Raw genomic sequence first — 20,600 nt, forward strand, 5'->3', positions numbered from 1 at the left:
GCGGAGAGACAGGGGCAGGCTGACCCTCTCCTCCGCTGCCTTCTTGTATTTAGAGAATAACCTTGTGTTGGCACTGGGTGTTTTTCTGTTGCTCAAAATGCATCCGTCACGGGTAATACACGCACATTTCTCCAAATGTCTAGTGCCTCCCTTGCGCATGCCCCACACTTTGAGAAGCTCTGCATTAATGTTTTGTAAAGTGCAGTTTTTCTTTAGACCTTAAAAGGCGCAATGGACATTTTTGGGCGATTTGAGAACTCAGGCGGAAGTGCGCATGCGCACTCTCCCGTGCGGACTGATACAACACGCACGTGCGTTTGTTATTAGCGCGACGGATCACATCGCATCTCTCGTCTCCCGTAGATTTCCGTCTTCTTCTGAGTCAGCTCGAACTGTCTCTCAGTCGTCATTTTGTCCCGTACACTGAACTATATTATGATAGATCAATGCGCTTAGACACGTGGAAACGAGCCGCACGCGGCTGCAGGTGAGCGGTAGGTGCGTTACGTGGCAGGACTTATCGATCGGCAGTCCACGCCAGATTTGGGCCCAAAAAAATCGTCCATTCAACCTTTAAGACTAATGACTTTATGTCTTTTGATTAAACTTCTGTGTTTAGTAGAGATTCAAAGAAAGCAAGTGATCTGACCAGTTGTCGCGATGTGCTCGGCAACAGTCTTGTCCTGGTGTTGTCTTTCCTCCGGACTGCCTCAAGTTCATCTTCTGTGTCCTCATCACTAGCTGGACAGGAGTCCATCCCAGTCGCAGCAAGACGCACATCAGGCATCTGAAAATTATCCTACAAAACCGAGATGATTAGCCAAAAGGTTATCAAAACAGTTTCTAGAAAAAATATATTTTATGAGCAAAAATGACATAAGTGCCATCAACTGTAGAAATTGCTTGGAACCACGCATCCTTTCAAATCGCATGAGAGTATGCATAGTAGCAGAAGCAGCCAAAAAACTGTACCTGTTGGTAGTCCTCCAAGAAATGCTGTCTGTATTGATCAAGCTCAGTAGAACCTGGAGTTGACAGCTCATCTCCAAAATCAAGTGTATCCTATACAAATCCACAAATCCTATTTTTGTTAATATACAAATGAACATGTTAAATTATATACCATATTTTTCGGACTATAAGTCGCACCAGCCAAAAAAAATGCATAATAGAGAAGAAAAAAACATAAGTTGCACTAGAGTATGAAATACAGTTGCAAGTGTGAAAATAACAAATATTATCAAATATAAGTAGAAGTCGAACTCCGTCCAAAACTATGAAAAAGGGTGTGACTTATAGTCCGGAAAATACAGTAATTTCTTGTACAATCTTACAGTAGCTGGAATTTCTTGTCCTTCCACTCTGCCTCTTTGCATGTCTGGGGGGACCAATTTATTGAAGTACTGATCCAGTTCATCCTCGGGCAGGTTGTTCAAATCAATGTCATCATCTAGAAATCAAAAATCAGTAGTCAGGGATCAAATATAAATCATGAAAAATGTTTTGTAAATGAGTATTTTAATAAGCTTCATTTTGTTTATTTATTTTCAAAAAAGGCACCTGTGAGGTCGCTGTTCATACTGTCCATAGACATCAGCTTTTCATTTGCCAAAAAGCTTGAGTTGCTGCCACTGAAATGGTCACTGTCTGCTCCCTCACTCCGCCCCTTATCTTCCACTGCTCTATGTAAAGGTCCAACCTACAAACCATCAAGGCATGAAAGCATTCGAACACAGGCAACGGTATGCACAGTAGTTTTGTGTTTTTAAAAAAAGACAAGTAGTAAAAAAGAAAAAATAAGTAGGGTATAAATAGCATACCTTTGCATCGGTTCTAATTCTATGTCCACTGTGTGAAAATGTAAGAAGTCCTGATGATAGATCTGTCAGAAACACAATCTTGAGTGTAATGCAAAACAAAACTAACTAATAATAATAATAATAATACTAGTACTACTAATAATAATAGCATTCAGTTTTAAACTAGTTTGAATTTTCAGCCAAGAATGATCTATACTGGCCAAAACGCATTTATACCTGTTGCTAGCTCTGTGAGCCGACCTTGAACTGAGCCCGTATGTGTGGGCAGAGGTCCCAAGAGGGAGGCCTGGTTCCTGGATCCACTCTCATCCAAATTTATTTTTATTAGCATGTCTGACACCCGATGGGCAGCAATGAAGTCGTCAGCATGATCCCTGTAACAAAGAATGAAAACAAAAACAAAATCAATATCCTTATCAAAGGATCTTTTGCTAAAGCAGGAGATGCAGCTTCATGTACACCTACATATCATCTTTAAAATTGAGGGAGAATTTGGCCTGTTCAAACGAGGACCGCGCACTGGCCTGCTCCAGTCTCTTGCCCTCCAGATATGAAGCCTCCACAAGATCCCATCTGAAAACAAAGGACACCATTCAAAAAGATGAACTTGTGATATTATTTGCTCTCTTCAACAAACTCTTTTGACCTATTCATTGTTCATAGTTTTTTTGCACCGAATCACCAAGACAAGTTTCTATGTTTGTGAATTTTGTACATTTACAATGGCAATAAATCCTTTCCGATTCCGATTCCGACTGTACTTTTTAGATAGTGATACATTTATAACAAAAATCTAAACCACATAAAACATTAATTTCACATCTGCACAGAGCAGCAGTATGCCCCACCTGTTGTCAGAAGCAGGTCTAATTTTAGCGACAGTAGAAGCAGCCACTGGCTGTCCAGGGCCTGATCCCAGGGTCACATTTTCCAATGTGGCCCGGCCATTGGTGCTGTCGAGGGACTTGCAGAGAATACTAGGAAATGCTTCATCTTCAAGCATGTAAAAACTGTCTGCCATGATTCTAATAAATCAGAATAGGGGCAAATCTGGCTTCTCATCAACTCCGCTAGACCATCTGTAAAACAAAACAAAGAATGGGTTGGGTGTATTCGTCTTGCATTCAACAAAATCTGCCCATTTCTGAGACAAATGTCACTGGTGGCTATATGAATATTTGTCTTTTATGGCTGGCTTATAATTACACGGTTTATGTTTTTCAACAATGCCTGCACATCTCAAAAAAGAAAATACATTTAGGAAATTACACTCTGGTTCTGCAAATCAGTCTGCAAACTTTGCACGCTAAACTAAATAATAGATTAAAACTAGAAGAAGGCGCCAAAATAAGCAGCTGGGCCGTTGAGGGTGAATGAGCAGCTATAACTTGCACAAATTATCCAAAAAGGCTAAGTTGGCTAACTTCTTCAGCTAACTTAGCTTCTTGCTAAAAACAAATCTCCAAATACCCAGCACGTTTCAAACGCAACTAACGTTAGTTAACACAATGGATTTCAGTAATTTAGCTCTAATTACTGCCAGTAGAAAAACACAAACCAGCAGTTAAACTGTGCAGATGGCTTATCAAACAAATGTATGAACAGGTCTTTTGGTAGTTTGAAACAGAAGAATACACTGAACGTTAGAGAAGTCCAACTCACTCACGTCCACGTTACTTAGCGGCGACAACAGTTCATCACTCTTCTTTCCTGTTTGGGCCACTTTTTCAAAGTATGTGTTACGTTCCGATAATACGTTTTAGTTTCATTTTTTGTTATCACATACACTAAATCAACTCGTAAAGACTGTCTCTGAGTACACCAGTGCTCAGAAAAGTAGCGCCCGAGAAAAAACACAGGAAGCCCGCCTCAGTGTCATGTAGGGGGCGGGATTTAAGAGATTTGGAGAAATTTGATTGAACAAATAATCCAAACTGTTTCTTATGATTGGATGATGCCAATGCCAATCAACGAGGCCACAAATTAAACTGAAATTAATTGGATATTTTCTGAAACTCAAAATATTACAATTATTTGCATTGGTGAACTTTAGCAAGTTTCCATGTTCGCATTATACTATTAAAGTAAATTATTTAATGTATGAAGATAATCTGTTGAGTGCAGCAGCTGCAAGAATGGATCCGTTGGCAGACAGCTGTCCTCTGAACATTCCTGTTTTGAGTCAGTCAGTGATCCAATATCAAATACGAGATTGGTGTGTGCATGACAACAAAGACAATAAACGTGTGTACAAAATTAATGTTACACTGCGCAACCCAATTTAATAACAGAACCACAGAGGACATTATGTTATGCACAACACTTATCAACAAAGTCCTTAGTGTTGACTATAAAACGAAAAAAAAAAGAGAAAAAAAACATAATATAGGACCTTTAAAATTCTAATGTACGCCCTTAGTTCAATATAAAGGCCTAAAAGGTAGCATTTTCAGAGAAGAAAAGTTATTAAAATGAATACTGGTACATATCAGGGCAGTTAATATGGTTGCTAGTGAGAATTTGACCACATCAGGCATTGATTAACCTACTTGTAATTCTAAACATACTGTACAGAAAATGTAAAGGTTTTTTTTTTTTTCTTCATTTGAGACACTTTCAAAATCATTTACAGTCCTTCAGCCTCTGGTAAAGGCAGCAGAGCCCTAGACGGATGTCTGTAGATGTGTGGCTGTGGTTGAGGATGGATGGGCTCAGCTTCACAGTTCTCTATGAGAGAAGGAGGAGGCAGAAGCTGCCCATACCTGCTCCCAACTCTGGGAGGATCCAGAGCAGGAAAGAAATACCTAAAGCACAGGATGGAAACGAGCACGGGACAAGGAGGGGACACAACACATGGAACACAGAGATAGAGATAGGGAAGTGGAAAATAAATGTGAATGGAGAAGTCCAAAATGGTAAATAAATGCACAAAAACAAAAAGGAAAACTCAAAGGCAGGCAGATGTTGCTGACTTATTACTGAGGACATTTAGTAATAGGTGGATTGGTGATAAATCTTTGCAGATGTCAACTGTCGCAGGGGAGGGGCAAAGGAAGCTCTCTTGACAGTCCTGCATGCAACAAGCAGTAAACACATAAATAATTCACACAAAAGATAACATGTCATATCGCTAGCATGCTTTTAGAAATGCAGTAATTTTCACCACCAATTTGAGTTACTATAACAGTATCTTAGTATTAAAGCAAAACAAAAATCAGTATTCTTATGAATGGGTTATTTTTCCAGTAAGCTGTCAACAAACACACTATAGTTACCCTACAAATGATCGTTTGACTTTAAGATTGGATTTGTTCAAACCAACAGTGAGGTCATTTTAAGTGCTGTATTAGATAACTAGTCTATAGTCATACAATATTTTTTTCACACCAAATTGTGCAAAGCAAGGTATGTAGAGAAGTCATATACAAACATACTAATATTTGTTAGTTGCATAGAATTAATCAAGTCATGCACAGCAAAGAGATTGGCAAAAATGATTGGTATAGGAGAAAAAGACTCAAACAGCAGCTTACTATTGTTTTGTTGCTACTGTACTACTTACTTACAACACTGTATACAAAAAAACAGTACTAACAATCATATTCATGACATCATATATTTATTGGACTTTTTATACAAAAAGTACTAAAACAAAACCATTATAAACTTAAATCCCTAGGTTGGATAAGCACAATGTATTTCGCTTCACAGACTTGTATGTGGCTAGCCTGTTAGCAAACGCCAAGCTCTTTGCACATTAAGCACTTGGGTCAGTCTCAGTGAGTGTGAGGCACAGTTAAGTTGTCAGTTCTGTCTTGGAGCAGGCAGAGTGAGTGGCGTCAAACACACCACACCTCCTACCTTCCTGCAGACATTCCATTGATGACACTTTGGGACTGGAGAGAGGAGCTCATCACAGTGCTCATGGCTGTAGGCTGACCAGAGGAGCCGGTCAGAGAACTGCCATCACCTTTGAGGATCCCCGTGCACTTCCAGTTGTCCATGTAGTTGGCTGCAAAGCATCATCAAGTCTGTTAGTGGTCTATATATATATATTTTTTTTTTTCAAAGCTTCAAGCATGTGTGCCAATGAAAACAATGCATTTCATTATTCAATAATTTGTTTGATCATGCAAAAGAGACAAAAAAATAATAAACTTTAGTAGTTGGGGATAAGAACTATCATCATATACCAACAGGATCTCAAGACAGTAAGCCAATGGCTTGTTACTTGTAATTATTTATTTAGTTGAAAAGAAAACATTATACTTTAATCCAAGCTAAAAACTGTTTTTGTTTAGCTGTGCATATGAATTATTTTCTTTGCACTCTTCTCTTTAAGGTCTTAAACGGTTTTGTGATTTCTGTCATGTCTTTGTGATTTTACTTTAACTATTTGACGGATAGCCTTTTAAATGCATTTAAATTAAAAGGTCTTTTAGAGAAAATCTTTACAATTCTAAAACTACCATTTAGACACAATTGAACATGTAAATAACTTTGCTCGACACAATAGACCATTATGCGGTGTCCAAGCGCAGCCTCATAGCAGGAGCCTGGGGAGAGGGTCAGAAGGCACGCTGGTCAGATTGTCAGTCGGCACTAAGGCCACTGCAAAGTCCAGGAAGAGCCTGACACCTACCCACTGATCAAGAGCCAGTTTTAACACTAAAGCTTTGGTCTGGGACAATCAGTTTAGTGAAAGCTAAATCTAGGGAGGGATCAGACGAGAATGGGTCCGTCATTAAAGATACAGAAGCGCCACACATAAGGTGGAGGCGTCGACGAGTGAGTCGTCGTAAAAGATACATACGCTCAGCACAGACGTGTGCAGAGGCTAGATGACGTCTAGGGACGGTCTAACATGGGAATAAATCTAAAAGTGAGGTGCCCATCCCGGAGACACCTGCCACACTGGAAATGTGAAATAAATATGGGAAAGAGTGTCTGAAGTGTCCACCAGTGTGATCCAATAGATTTGGTTTTCCATCTGGCGGTTTTGTGATTTCTGTCATGTCTTTGTGATTTTAATGCATATTTTTGCCTGCTGTGAAGCACTTTGAATTGCCTTGTGTGCAAGTTGTGCTCTACAAATAAACTTGCCTTGCCTACAACTATAAAGTCAATATTTCTTGCGGCCACAGAATGACAAAAATGTGGATTCCATCCATCTTCTGCCACTTTATCCGGGGCCAGGTCGCGGGGGCAGCAGTCTGAGCAGGGACTCCCAGACTTCCTTCTCCCCAGACACTTCCTCTAACTCCTCCGGGGGGATCCCAAGGCGTTCCCAGGCCAGCCGAGAGACATAGTTTCTCCAGCGTGTCCTGGGCCTTCCCCGGGGCCTCTTCCCGGAGGGACATGCCTGAAACACCTCCCGAGGGAGGCGCCCAGGAGGCATCCGGAACAGATGCCCGAGCCACCTCAGCTGGCTCCTCTCGACGTGGAGGAGCAGCGGCTCTACTCCGAGCTCCCCCCGTGTGGCCGAGCTCCTCACCTTATCTCTAAGGGAGCGCCCAGCCACACGGCGGAGGAAACTCATTTCGACCGCTTGTATCCGCAATCTTGTTCTTTCGGTCACTACCCAAAGCTCATGACCATAGGTGAGGGTAGGAACGTAGACCGACCGGTAAATAGAGAGCTTTGCCTTTCGGCTCAGCCAGGCCGTTGTGGTAAAAATGTGGATTCAAATCGTTTCTAAATATAAATATTTGAACTGTAGAAAAATTTGAACCTTATGTGTTCAACACCAGTTCACAGAGTACATAAAAAGTGCATTCAAGTCTCACCTTTCCATAGTCGCACACATCCATCGTCCCCAGAGGAAGCCAGTAAAGTACTGGTAATGTTCCAGCTTACCCTCCACACCTGGGAGTTGTGGTTATCAAACTGAGCCACAATCTGTACCTCAAACTTAGTTGGTCCTGAAGATGTGCTCTCTTTCCTATCAAGAAATAATGTCTTGTTATTTTGTTTCTTGTATATTTGTGTTCATTATTTTCATAAAACCAAACCTCAACGGCACCAGCTTAAATATTCTGACATCTTTGGTCGCAATGGCAAGAACGTGAAAAGACCTTCCCAAGTTTGGAGCAAAAGCAATATCATGAACAGCATCTGTGACTGTCATTAGAGTTTCTGCCTTGCCATATTTCCTGTAAGTAATTATAAAAGAGGAAATTAAAAAGATAAAACAACCACCTAAGTTGTAGAAATTAGCATGTGTGTCCATAACCTTGTATTTTCATTGTACTCGTAGATTTGAACTTTTCCACCATACGATACATTGCTGTCATCACTCCCCACAGCAAACATTGGAGGATGGGTTCGTGAGCTGCATATGGAAAACAAGAGATTTTGACTCCACAAAATAAACAAAACACGGTCAGCATGTCAAATACTGCAGCCATCTCTCGATTTCACATCAACAGATGTGTATGATGTGCATCATGCACGATGTATGGCACGATGCATTGCATTGTTAGACCCCTAGCGTTAACATACAGATTCAAAATATTGTATCAATTTACTGCATTGAATAGTGTAAGTAGTAACTGCAGTAATTGAGCCATTATTTTAAACATTCATATTCACGCATCAACACAGTGGAGCACCTACGCAGGCTTTATTGTTTCAATAATACAGTTGCTTTTAGGGTTAGGGTTCTCCAGAAAGTACACTCTAAAGAGCCTGTGCCCTCAGTGTTGTCACCTGGAGGGGTTCCAGGAGATGCAGCTGCAGCTGAGTTTGCAGGAGATCTCATGCTGTAGGGACCACTGGCTCAGGTTCATGACATCGGGGGCTTCATAGATTCTCACCACACCATCGGCAGAGCAGGTGGTCAACATCAGACCCATGTGTTTAGGAGCAAACTTTACATCTGTCACTGAAGTTCGACTGTCTACCAATGTGGTCCTCTTTATCTAAAAAGGACATCAGGAAAGCATAATCAAAAGTGTGCATTTATCTCCAGAGGGGCTCTGAAATACATTTAAATTTGAATTTATTTATATATAATCAAATAAATAAAATATTGGAAAACATGTATTCTGACTTTGAGTGGGGCTCTACACAGATATTACCTGTAACTTGTCCTGGTGAGATCACCTGCTTGTCTCTATTGGACATGCCACCATGCCATACAGTGAAGCAAGGCAATAACATTTCCTGGAGACGGGCAGGTGGTGGACACTCCACCAGAAAATTTACATAGTGCACCTTTAACTTAACCTTACAACTATTCAGAAAAGACACAACTTTAATCAATTTAAGTAACTGTACAACTACATGCGGTCTACAGTATGAGGCTTTGCTAGTTTTTTTTCTTTTTAAATAAGAGCATTTTGTTATTCAGCAAAATAAAACAATGCATTCAGTAAACTTTTAAACCCCCCTTTGAGGGGTTTTCATGTATCAGAATACGTATCATATTGTGGCCCCTGTATAGGGACACGTTTTGTATTGTGAGGTTCTTGGCATTACACAGCTCAGCACAGCATGTATACCTGGTTAAATGACTAGTTTTTATACAAATTACAATATGGCCAAAAGAAAAATCCTCAAATGCTGTGGAGGTATGTTTAATAATAATGACAAAAAAGAAAAAAGTCAACACACCCAGTGGCTTTGTCCTCTTTGTTTGTCATTGGACTCTCCGACAATCTCTTCCCACACGGCTGCTGTCCTGTCAAAGGAGCATGAAGCCAAAACTTGTCCAAACTCTGGATGAGCCCACGTCACTCTCCACACGGACCCACTGTGTGTCTGCACGGGGAGTTCAGCAAGCATGATTAAGATAAGATAAAATAATCCTTATTGACAACATATAACTTTGATACGACTTAAACAGGTGGTTTACCTTCCAGCTGGCCGTGCAGTGCCATTCTCCATTCTCACTTTTATCCCACACCTGACAGACACAGGAAAGATAAGCCATGAAAACAAGAGGGTCCATTCTTATCTTAAGCAGCTTTAGAGTCAGGAATGTCACATGCATCGCTTGCAGAGCACATGGATTGACTGATTTCTTAATATTGAAATTATTTACATCAAGACAAAGAGAAAGTACTTTCTTGGAGTGAGAAAATACAAAACTACATCAAAACTCCAAATCTGAGGTCAGCGTATAAACTAAGCCAGTGTTAAGATTTTAGTCTCGTGCTTTTGTTATGCTAACCAGCTAGCTCATGCTAACACTAACATCACCAATGAAGCTTATTTACCTTCACACTTTGGTCACTGGAGCACGTCGCCATCCTCCGGCCGTGGAAGTCGTAAGAAACATCATGAATTAAGTCCTTGTGGTCCGCTGCAATGGTCTTTGCGACAAACATGTTTTTAGAGCCACAGTCCTACACAGAGGAGTAGCAGAGGCCTGTGGGTGCTTCGCGCGTCCTGTGCGGCACGAGTGTGTTTCTGCAGACAGCCACACGGGGGCGCAGTGGAATTCGTTTTCAGACATGAGTACCAATGGATCTTATTATGCCAAAGCACAAGAAACGCTAAAAAAACCATTGCAAATCATCCAACAAGAACTACCTTGAATGAACTAAACTCTTTGGGTTTAAAATCATTTGGACTGTGGATATTTAGTTTCAAGTGTCTGATATTTTGGGATATAGATATTATACACTGTTTACCCTAACTTATTTTCAAACTGCCTCTGTGAAAACTTCAGTTGTAGTCATCTGGACTCAGTTTGAAAAAATAGACGTTTCGACTCTCATCCAAGAGTCATTGTCCATAAAAGAATTTAGATCGAGAACTCCGATATTAATACTGTTCTGTGGTAAGACCCGCCCATTGGGCGGAGCCTTCCTGAAGTAGAAACTCCCCCCTTGTAACTACCGAGCTAGCCTATTCAGAATTTTAATGGCCTATTAGAATCCTCTTTGTCTTTGTGAGACCCGCAGTCTCACAAAGATGATGCAGTAGCAGCAGTGAGGATCAGACTGCAGGAAGACACCACCCTACAGGAAAGGACCAAACTGACACCTGAACACATATGTAAACTGTTGGACATCTGTCTGAACACCACTTACTTTCAATTCCGGGGACAATTTTACAGACAGATTCATGGCTGTGCCATGGGCTCGCCCGTCTCTCCCATAGTGGCCAACCTGTACGTGGAGCACTTTGAGAAGAAGGCACTGTCCTCATTCTCAGGCATAGCCCCAAAACTGTCGCTTCGCTATGTCGATGATATGTTTGTAACAATCAAGGAACAAGAGCTGGAAACCTCTGATCACATCAATGCTGTGGACCCACATATCAGGTTTACAAGAGAAGACGCTAAGGAGAATCGCTTGGCCTTTCTTGATTTTTTCTACGATCAGAGGAGAGGACGGGAAACTCCAAATAGAAGTATATAGGAAACCTACACACACGGACCAGTATCTGCTCTTTGGTTCCAACCACCCACTACAGCACAAGCTGGGTGTGATCAGAACCCTACAACACAGAGCTCAAGGTGTGCCCACCAGCTCAGAGGGCAAGAAGAAAGAGGAAAAACATGTCTGAAATGCCCTCTCAGCCTGTGGTTACCCCGCTTGGGCCCTCAACAGAGTGAAGAGAACCAAGAAGCAGGACAAAAGGGAAACTGAACAGAGAAGGAAGGGTGTTTCTATCCCTTATGTGTCTGGCCTGTCGGAAAAACTGCAGAGAAATTTTAGACAACACGAAGTCCCTGTTTATTTTAAACCAGGAAACACTTTAAGACAAAAACTGGTTCACCCTAAGGACAAGTTGCCGACTCAAAAACAGAGCAATGTAGTTTATTCGATCCAATGCAGTGAAGAAAGCTGTAAAGAACGTTACATAGGTGAGACAAAACAGCCTCTACACAAGAGGCTTTATCAGCACAGAAGAAATACTAGTTCAGGACCACAGAGCGCCGTGCATCTCCATCTTGAAGCCTCTAATCACTCGTTTGAAGACAGTGAGGTGAAGGTTTTAAGCAGGGAGAAAAGATGGTTTGAAAGAGGAGTCAAGGAAGCTATTTTTGTTAAAAAAGAAAGACCTTCTTTAAACAGAAATGGAGGGCTCAGATTCAATCTACCTGGTATTTATAATGGGATACTGAACCCCTGGAAAGGTAGAGGACCAGGACCAGGACATTTAGATGCTAATCAGGTACTCAGGGTGGTTGAGCCAGGGTCTCACAAAGACAAAGAGGATTCTAATAGCCCATTAAAATTCTGAATAGGCTAGCTCGGTAGATACAAGGGGGGAGTTTCTGTTGAAACAAACAACTCTTTCTACTTCAGGAAGGCTCCTCCCAATGGGCGGGTCTTACCACAGAACAGTATTAATATCGGAGTTCTCGATCTAAATTCTTTTATTGACAATGACTCTTGGATGAGAGTCGAAACGTCTAATTTTTCAAACTGAGTCCAGATGACTACAACTGAAGCTTTTTCTACTATGCCTCTGTGAAGCTTCACTTTATTGTTTAGCAAAGGAGTTTTTAATTCAGGCAAATAAACACATTTATTCTTATGAATGAGGAACAGAAAAAGCATGAAGCCTAGATGTTTCCTCGGTCACAACCTTTACATTTGCATTTTACTCTTGAAAAAAAATTAAAAAAAAGTTTCCTGGCTCTTGCAGACACACACAAGATCATCACAACATAATACTATTTACAGATTGCATGGCTCATGCATGGGCCTGGGCAGCCAAAATGTATATTGTTAAAATGCAGATTTTAGGTGTAAACAATGAGTTCTAATAGACATCTCACGGATCTTTGTGAATTTACCTTCTTATTAAAGAAATTGTAGGAAAAATGCTTTCCTCCATCAGGGAGTATGACATCATATTATTCTACACAGCCCTGAGCCCACTGGATCCTTTACAAAATGACATTGTGTTTTAGTTGTTTGACTTCAGTCAAAGTGGATACAGTCACAGTTGTATTGATTTGCCCAAATCTAGTCCTGCTGAGTGATAGGCTGCTCTGGACACGTGACAGCAGTGTGCCTCGTGTGTGCGGCGGTGAGCGCAGTCACATCAGAGCAGTCTGCCTCCCGCTGGGATCCCGGGCTGTGCAGACACACTGTCTGCGGTAGATGGCTCACGGAGCGGACTAACTCACAGAAAGCGGCTCTTAACACCCAGTTCCCTGGTGACTGTCTGTGGGCATCGATAAAGACATAATGGAGCAGGAGTTTGAAGAGATCGATTCCTCCGGGGGATGGCATAACCTTTACAATGTAAGTCCGGACAGTGGGGCCCCCGTGTTTCTATGACGATAGAATGCTAACGGACTTAGCCACCGGCAATTTTGATAGCCAACTGACAGCTGTGGTAGTATTTTGCTAGTTTTTCCCCTTTCAGTCCACCAATAATTAAATTAGATGTGTGTCAGTCCATACAAATGCCATTGGATTGCGAAACCCGCGGCCCGTGGTCGTATCGTAGTGGTGAACTTCCGTAGCGAGAAACGTGCAAACAGCGGTGCCGTTTCTGTTGAAGTCGGTTAGCTAAAGCTAACGCTAAAGCTAGCGGTGCTGGCTGACGCTAACAGACGTCAGCTGCAGTTTCTGAGAACTCGCCAGGACTTCCTGAGAAAATCGCGTGCGTCCTAACGCCAGCTGTCAGCTTGTCTCTTTGTGTGTCTGTTTATAACATATCTCTTCCTGTTAAACCATAGCTTTGATTCTGTTAAACAAGTTTGTGTGGCGAAGCGTTGCTGCAACAAAACCCCATATAACACCACAAAACTGGGCTCGTATCATAATAAAGACTCAGATGTGTTTGAAATCAGTGTGTTCTCAGGGCTTGTTTACTCTGCTTTGTGATTTTATCGTACTGAACTACTCTAGACTCTTATTTTCGCTCTTTAATCAAAGATATAGAGTGGCTGCCATAATTGTCACAAAAAGAAAACTTCAAATAGGAGTTTGAAATAAACAATTTTAATCAATGCACAGATTTGCCAATCCTCCATACGCTACATCCAAAGGTGCAAATCTAAAACTTTGACTGCCATAGCTAAAGAAGAGTGTGTGGATAGATAGCTTACATTTTATCTGAGTATTGTCCAATATGATATTATTAGTATAATATTCACATCAGTGACTTGTTAATACACGGTGTTGACTTTATTGTGGATTGAAAATATGTGGCACTTTGATAAACGGACACATCACAAGCTATTGTCAAATAAACCGTTTGCATGATTTTTCTTTTCCTTTTGGCAGTTTCTTTGAAGTAATGTGTATCCTGAGGCCTAACTGTACAAAGAATGCTAGCTCTAAATTCTAACACACAATCACATAAAGATGATAGATAATATATCTTGCTACATGACAACAGCTTAATACACAAAAGATGTTCTGTTATTTTTTTTCTCTTGCATGTTTTTTTCTTGATATACTGATGTGAAAAGTACAGTGACAGGCAGCTACTACTTATTTGTATCCACAGGAAATCCGTAACCAAGCCAGCGAATATCCTTACAAAGTGGCAAAACTTCCAGTGAATCGTAATTTGAACCGCTACAGAGATGTGAGCCCATGTGAGTCCACTGTAAATAAACTTTACTCTACGTTTCTCTAAGTCTCTCTCACCCTGTGATCCGTCTAATTGTTTACAGATGACCACAGTCGAGTAAAACTGGAAAATTCAGAAAATGATTACATCAATGCAAGTTTAATCATGATGGAGGAAGCCAAAAGAGCTTATATTCTTTCTCAGGTATATATAGATATAGATCGATCTATCGATCTATCGATCTATCGATCTAGATCTAGATACACACACACTACTCTGAAATAATCTGAAAGTGCCCAACATTTTGTTATATGTAGTAATTTAGTTGAATATATTTTATTCATTTTTTTAATATTTTTTTTTTTTCCTCAGGGTCCTTTGAGGAACACATGCGGTCATTTTTGGCTCATGATATGGGAGCAGTGTACAAAGGCTGTCATAATGCTCAACAGAATAATTGAAAAGGGAACAGTATGTACTATGTCTTATTTTCCATATTTTACTTATTAACTATAATCACATAAAAAATACAATCTAATTGTATTTAATTATTTTCATCAACGTGAATTAAAATAAAAAGTGGTATAATCTAACACGGGACATATTTCCTACAACTGATGCAGGGCAAATAATGAGAACTATAAGTCTATTTATTACTTTGCTGTTCGGATGTTTATGATCACCTTTTGTTAATTAAATGCTGCACGTACATTTGGACTAAGTCTTCTTCTTCATTTATGTTTCCCCCCAGCCTTCATGTATGTTTATTATTTTATCTGTATTATGTGAATTATGAAGTCCTCAAAATGTTGCATGTAACAAGATGAAACCCATTAATTGCAATGACCCATTATTTTATTAATCTTTTATTTAAACCTAGTGACGCCAAAACCTCCTTTTCAAGGTTGACCTGGGCCATACCATTTGCTATCACAGCTAGTTTTTGTGGCTAAAAGTTTCTTTACCTGCCACCTGAGTTTTTTTAACTTGAACTTTTAACCTGATTTACATACTGATGCTTTTTAGGTGATGTATCATATTTCTCAAACTTGACCCCGTTATTTTTTTCATATTTTTTTTTTTAGGAAAAGTGTGCACAATACTGGCCAACCCCAAAAGACAGAGAGCTGCCTTTCCCTGATACGGGGTTTGTTGTCCACTTGATCTCTGAGGAAGTCCAAACCTGTTACACAATCCGTGTGTTGGAGCTGCAAAACACAAAGGTGAGCTCTCCTGTGAAGTGAAGTCTGATGAAGTTTATAGTGATGCTGGGTAATAAGTAATGCATGCTACAAACACAAATGGCTTTATTGTCTGAGAGCTAGTAGGTGAGGCACTGCATCTATTTGAAAAGGATTGAACTTTTTATGGTGTTAGCAACTGTCCATTGTAAATTAATTTGTGTACATAATAGTCGGACTAAATCTTGAGTCCGACATTGGCATTAAATTCTCATTATCTTTCGTAGACGGGGGAATCCAGGGAGATCTACCACTTTCACTACACCTCGTGGCCTGACTTTGGAGTGCCAGAGTCTCCGGGTTCCTTCCTGGATTTCCTGTTCCGGGTCCGACAGTCTGGATCTCTGGGGCCTCAGCATGGGCCCTCTATAGTGCACTGCAGCGCTGGGATTGGACGCTCAGGAACCTTCGCCTTAGTGGATACGTGTCTCGTTCTGGTGAGAGAGGGGGAGAAAGAGGGATTGTTATCAAAGGGTAAATCTGAGTAGCTCTAGCGTAAGATTAGAGAGGTAGAGATTTATGTTTTTTGCCAGGAATTTTTCAAATAAATGTTTCTCTATTAAGGAGTGAAGTTGTGACATGCAGAAGAAATATAATGTTATGAAACAGCGGGCTGTTTCAGTAAAGCCATACTTACTACTGGGAATCTCTCGAGTTCAAGCTTAGTCTGTTTCACCAGTCTCACTCGGGACTTTCTCTGCCGCACTCAGCCCGGTCTCACTTAATAAATGCAGCTTTGACGGCCGACAAGGAGGAAACATACAGACACACCTCTCAGTCCACTCAATACAAGAGTATAGAGAGGACACGCCCACTTCCACCAAGACCCCATTAGGACATAAAGATGTATATTACTTACTGCTCAGCACATGAAGTATTTTACTGTCACACAGCCACATTAACTAGGATAAAAACCCACTCTCTCTAATGAACTGCCCATGTTTGTAAATTATCAATTGTCAAATGAGAATCGCTTTGAGTTTAAAATGTAATGAATAAAAGATATCGATATTAAAAAAGATCGGCATACGTGCATATTGTTAATATTCAAGTAGACTTGTTAGAACTATGATTTATACTTTATAGATGTAACTTTAAATGTTTTAAATATCAAGTTTTCACAAGTTAAATAACAATCTTATAATACAAACATGCTTTGTGATATTGATGAAATATTGTTTCCTCTTGAAGAATGTTATGAAAGTACAAAGTTAACACAGAGTTCAGCCTTTGAGTCGGCTCCAGACTAGTCTTAAGTCTTAAGTTCCCTGGACTCTATGAAACCCAAATGACAACAAAGTTAGTCACACTTGGCCATTTGAGTCTAGCTTAGGCCTCTGTGCTACAATGCTTAATCAGAATTATCAGAATAGATCAAAATGTAAATAAATAAATAAGACTTTCCGTGTAAATGTATTATTTTTCTTTTAAGTTTTCCGTTGGCACAACAATACAATTACAATTATCTACTTAAAATATAACAAACAGCTGACACTGACTAGTCAACTTCTAAAATATTCAGTTACCGATACTACTTATCTGAACACAATATTTTGAATGGGTTTAGACTCCAAGTTTTGAGCATTGTACGTGTTACGATCTATAGAAGGTCTTAGGTCTTGAAGTAGACCTGACAAGTGGGACGCCAGTTGAGCTTTTTTAGTAGTGGTATTGTGTAAAATGTATTTATCTATTTTATTATTATTATCATTATTAACTTTATAGTCAGCCTTTGCTGTGACCTGCTTAATTTTAGCTGAACTAACGGCACCACTACACGTCTTACAGTATATATGGGTGTGCTGTAAGAGTGGCTCAATTCCTTAAATACTATTCTGAGAATCTGGTGAGAAAGTCACACTTCACACTTAACAAAATAGTGTTCTGGAAATGCATGAACGATGGATATGGAACTGGAACTGGCTAAATACTTCATTTGAGCAAATGTACTTATTTGCGCTCCTCTGCGGACATCTTGGAATTATGTCAACCTGAGTAAAAACAAAGACTTGAATGCTTATCTTTGCCTCACTGTATTGTAAACAAGATGATGTGCTTCTAGATGGATAAGAGACAGGATCCCTCCTCAGTTGACATTCAAAAGGTGCTGCTGGACATGAGAGAGTACCGCATGGGCCTAATCCAGACTACAGACCAGCTCCGCTTCTCCTACATGGCTGTCATTGAGGGAGCAAAGCTCATTCTGCCAAACGGCTTTCCTCTGGTAATTATCTCAGTCAGTACCGTATTTTCTGGACTATAAGTAGCACCAGCCAAAAAATGCATAATAAAGAAGAAAAAAAACATATGCATAAGTTGCACTGGAGTATGAAATCCGGTTGGAAGTGTAAAAACAACAATGTCACATATAAGTCGCTCCGGAGTATAAGTCGCACCCCGGCCAAAACTAAAAAAAAAGGTGCGACTTACAGTCCGGAAAATACAGTAGTCGCTGATGTCATCCGTCTAAACAATTTAGACCTTTAGTCTCCCCTATTTCATATTCATGATTGAGACGTTTTTTGTTTTCAAATTGTCATATGGAGGGCGAGGGCTTGTGTTACTGACTCTAAAGCCGGTTTTCTCTGGCACCAATAGACAAGTAGGGTCTGTTTTGGGAGTCTTTCCCCATTTGAAGGGATTCAAGGTATATCAGCCGCAATTGTCTGTTTCTCATTTATTGATGATGAAATAAAAACTTTGTATTTCTAGAGCAGAACACATCTACAACTTAGCCAAACGCAATACAGATGATGGAATGTGGTGTAGAGAGATGAGATTAATTCACAGAAAGCTGACAATAACTGAAAATACACCAGCACCACAAAAACTTGTAATAACTAAACGTTTTAGTGAATCAATCACAAACATCTGTCTTATATGATATAAAAGTACAACTATGTTACAATTTTAGATTTACATAATAGCAAAAAAACAAACGCTTGGGTGATGTTGATGGGTGAAATTTCCGGCTTTTAGTGAACAAGCTTCCCTGTAGATTTTGTTAACACAGTGTCTCCCTCATAGAAACAAAAGCTGATTTCCACTGATCATTTGGAGCCAGCTTTGCCTCCTCCGCCTCCTCCACCCAGACCTCAGCACACTGTACAAGACGTCAAGTCCAATGGCCAGCCAGAGACCTGTGTAGAGCCACAGAAGAACCTGGAATGTAGTGAAACTGAAAAACAGCCAGCAAGTCAAGACAACAGCGTAACCGACAACTCTGGGCAGTAAGTAAAATGATCAGCTTGATGAGCCCCGTTTCCTGCAAATATTAATTTCAGTGCCTTAAGCAGGAACTCACAGGGCAACTGTTAAAATAGTGAGAAATGAGTTACCAGAATATCCATTACAATCGTTCTAATCCGCTATCACATAAAATTGTGTGTGTGCTGTAGGGCTAACCAGTTAAATAAAAAAGAAAAGACATGGTATACATCCAGTATTTCCATAAAACAAATCAAACTTGTAGTCTACAGTATCTTGAGGAACTTGACTTTACTTAGAAATGTATCTTAACTGTTACTATTGTTCCCCTAGTGCTGATGTAGGCCTGTTTGTCTTAACTTTATTGATGATGAAAATCTTGAGCCACTATCAGTATTTTCCTATTTGCAGCCTACGAAAGCGACAGCGAGAAGACCGGATTGCCGGCACCACACAGAAAATCCAGCAGATGAAACAGAGACTGACCGATTCGGAGAAGAAGAAGGAGAGCTGGGTTTACTGGAGGCCTGTCCTGTTGAATGTCGGGGCGGGGGCGGCTGTGGCGTTCGGTCTGCTGCTTTGTTGGATCTACTCCCAGTGAGACGCCTCCGTTACTTAAAATTGACTCTAAATTTGCACCTGTACCTTTTATATTTGGGTACGTCTCTTCATAAATTTAGATGGTAATATGTGCTAGGGTATTTATTTCTTGAGGTCAAAATGCAGAAGCGCTAGATCAAGTGAGTGAGTGTGTATTTTTAATGAAAGATCTAAAAGAATAGTAACATCTCAGGATCTTGGTGCCAGCACGATGATTTTCTTTTCTCATCTTTTAATGTCACTGTTGATTAACAAACTGTATGATAGAAATTGCTTTAAAAAGCCTAAGGTGCAGTACAAGCAATGTCAAAGATTTATTTTTGCATTCATCAGTTGTGTGTCACGCATGTTTTACATTTCATTCAATTACATTACACTTTTGCTTATTTGCTTTTTGGCAGGATTGTTTTCAGAGCACCACTCGTTTTTCCTTTCAATGTTCAACGTGGCGTATCCCGTTAAGGCCAGAGAAATATATTTTTGTGTGACTGGATACTTCATAGGGAACAGCCTTGGTTCATATTTCAATCAGCCGAGATGAAAACATTTTATTTTAAGCATGTTATTGTTATATTGCAAAGTTCTCTCACTGTTTTTGTGTGTGTTTACCCACTGGCTGGGTTTGTTTGTGTGTATTATCTGGTGGTCCCACTCTTTGTTCTCAAAACCAAAGCAGATTTTCTTTTTCTTTTTTTTTTTCTTTAAGGAGAATCTCTCATTTTGACGAATGTATTTGCTGTGGAATCTTTCATACGACTTATTTTATTTACCCATTGTTTGACACTTCACCCAGTTGGCTTTCATTCAACAGGGACCAAGACATCTAAAATTTGAAGAGCGAAAAGCAGTGGTTTGTAGCTGACAGCAAAATTAAAAGTGTTGCTGTCAGTTATTTTCCTTGTTGACGATTTTAATGTGCTTTTAAATTACATGAATGAAAGGGAGTAAAGGCGGAGGCCAATGCGATGCATTTCTCAAATTAAACGTGGCAATATGAAGATTGTTGATGTAAACCAAATATGTCTTTAGTAAGCAGCACTGACTATAGAAAAGATGTTAACTTCCTTTTTTCACCACAGACTTCATCAAACATCTGTTTCAACCAAATCATTCCACTCATTTTGGGTTTCCACAACAAATTTCAAAGCAGTTTTACAGACTGCTCAGCTAACTTGAGAACATGATGTGATATGACATGTTTTGAGATATGAATAAAACCTTAAATCTTTTATAACCAAAA

General features: G+C 40.0%; 3 protein-coding genes across 5 annotated transcripts in view; 1 reads left to right on the forward strand and 2 right to left on the reverse strand.

Annotated features, from left to right (window-relative positions):
• Positions 1 to 2,886, reverse strand: part of cep192 (centrosomal protein 192) — a 30,881-nt gene extending 27,995 nt beyond the window's left edge. Inside the window, exons 1-8 of one of the 2 annotated variants that reach the window (XM_072461693.1) lie at positions 2,669 to 2,886; positions 2,286 to 2,393; positions 2,037 to 2,194; positions 1,821 to 1,882; positions 1,561 to 1,699; positions 1,335 to 1,450; positions 973 to 1,062; positions 650 to 799 (exon numbers count right to left, since the gene is read on the reverse strand). In XM_072461693.1, the coding sequence (XP_072317794.1) occupies positions 650 to 799; positions 973 to 1,062; positions 1,335 to 1,450; positions 1,561 to 1,699; positions 1,821 to 1,882; positions 2,037 to 2,194; positions 2,286 to 2,393; positions 2,669 to 2,841 (996 nt within the window). In that variant the 5' untranslated portion in view covers positions 2,842 to 2,886. The remainder of the gene's footprint in view (positions 1 to 649; positions 800 to 972; positions 1,063 to 1,334; positions 1,451 to 1,560; positions 1,700 to 1,820; positions 1,883 to 2,036; positions 2,195 to 2,285; positions 2,394 to 2,668) is intronic. The other variant, XM_072461692.1, reaches the window with a different exon arrangement.
• Positions 2,887 to 4,331: 1,445 nt separating this feature from the next.
• seh1l (SEH1-like (S. cerevisiae)) lies at positions 4,332 to 10,234 on the reverse strand. 2 transcript variants are annotated; one of them, XM_072460629.1, is made up of 9 exons: positions 10,040 to 10,234; positions 9,676 to 9,726; positions 9,435 to 9,581; positions 8,529 to 8,740; positions 8,053 to 8,151; positions 7,832 to 7,972; positions 7,607 to 7,761; positions 5,682 to 5,832; positions 4,332 to 4,624 (listed from the first exon to the last, which is right to left on the reverse strand). In XM_072460629.1, exons 1-9 carry the CDS (start codon positions 10,148 to 10,150, stop codon positions 4,447 to 4,449), a joined length of 1,245 nt encoding a protein of 414 aa, XP_072316730.1. In that variant the 5' UTR covers positions 10,151 to 10,234; the 3' UTR covers positions 4,332 to 4,446. The 2 variants fall into 2 exon arrangements, with proteins under 2 accessions (XP_072316730.1, XP_072316731.1); XM_072460630.1 differs by having other exon boundaries at positions 4,481 to 4,890.
• A 2,580-nt stretch (positions 10,235 to 12,814) lies between these two features.
• ptpn2a (protein tyrosine phosphatase non-receptor type 2a) lies at positions 12,815 to 20,600 on the forward strand. The gene is made up of 9 exons (XM_072460126.1): positions 12,815 to 13,030; positions 14,247 to 14,337; positions 14,416 to 14,516; positions 14,685 to 14,783; positions 15,398 to 15,535; positions 15,781 to 15,990; positions 17,616 to 17,777; positions 18,581 to 18,783; positions 19,172 to 20,600. The coding sequence occupies exons 1-9, from the start codon at positions 12,974 to 12,976 to the stop codon at positions 19,359 to 19,361; spliced, it is 1,251 nt and encodes a 416-aa protein (XP_072316227.1). The 5' UTR covers positions 12,815 to 12,973; the 3' UTR covers positions 19,362 to 20,600.

This window comes from Eucyclogobius newberryi, unplaced genomic scaffold (genome assembly GCF_026437365.1).
Source record: "Eucyclogobius newberryi isolate DKJ021-1_F unplaced genomic scaffold, fEucNew1.0.hap1 SCAF_3, whole genome shotgun sequence".
In the NCBI taxonomy this organism is placed as follows: domain Eukaryota; kingdom Metazoa; phylum Chordata; class Actinopteri; order Gobiiformes; family Gobiidae; genus Eucyclogobius; species Eucyclogobius newberryi.

Excerpts from the sequence above, each read along its gene's own strand:
- seh1l (XM_072460629.1), bottom strand. The coding sequence starts at position 10,150 with ATGTTTGTCGCAAAGACCATTGCAGCGGACCACAAGGACTTAATTCAT. Across the intron at positions 7,973-8,052 it reads GAGTACAATGAAAATACAAG|GAAATATGGCAAGGCAGAAA; the intron begins GTTATGGACACA and ends AATTACTTACAG. Across the intron at positions 5,833-7,606 it reads ATGTGTGCGACTATGGAAAG|CCAACTACATGGACAACTGG; the intron begins GTGAGACTTGAA and ends GATGCTTTGCAG.
- ptpn2a (XM_072460126.1), top strand. The coding sequence starts at position 12,974 with ATGGAGCAGGAGTTTGAAGAGATCGATTCCTCCGGGGGATGGCATAAC. Across the intron at positions 15,536-15,780 it reads TGGAGCTGCAAAACACAAAG|ACGGGGGAATCCAGGGAGAT; the intron begins GTGAGCTCTCCT and ends TATCTTTCGTAG. Across the intron at positions 17,778-18,580 it reads TGCCAAACGGCTTTCCTCTG|AAACAAAAGCTGATTTCCAC; the intron begins GTAATTATCTCA and ends TCTCCCTCATAG.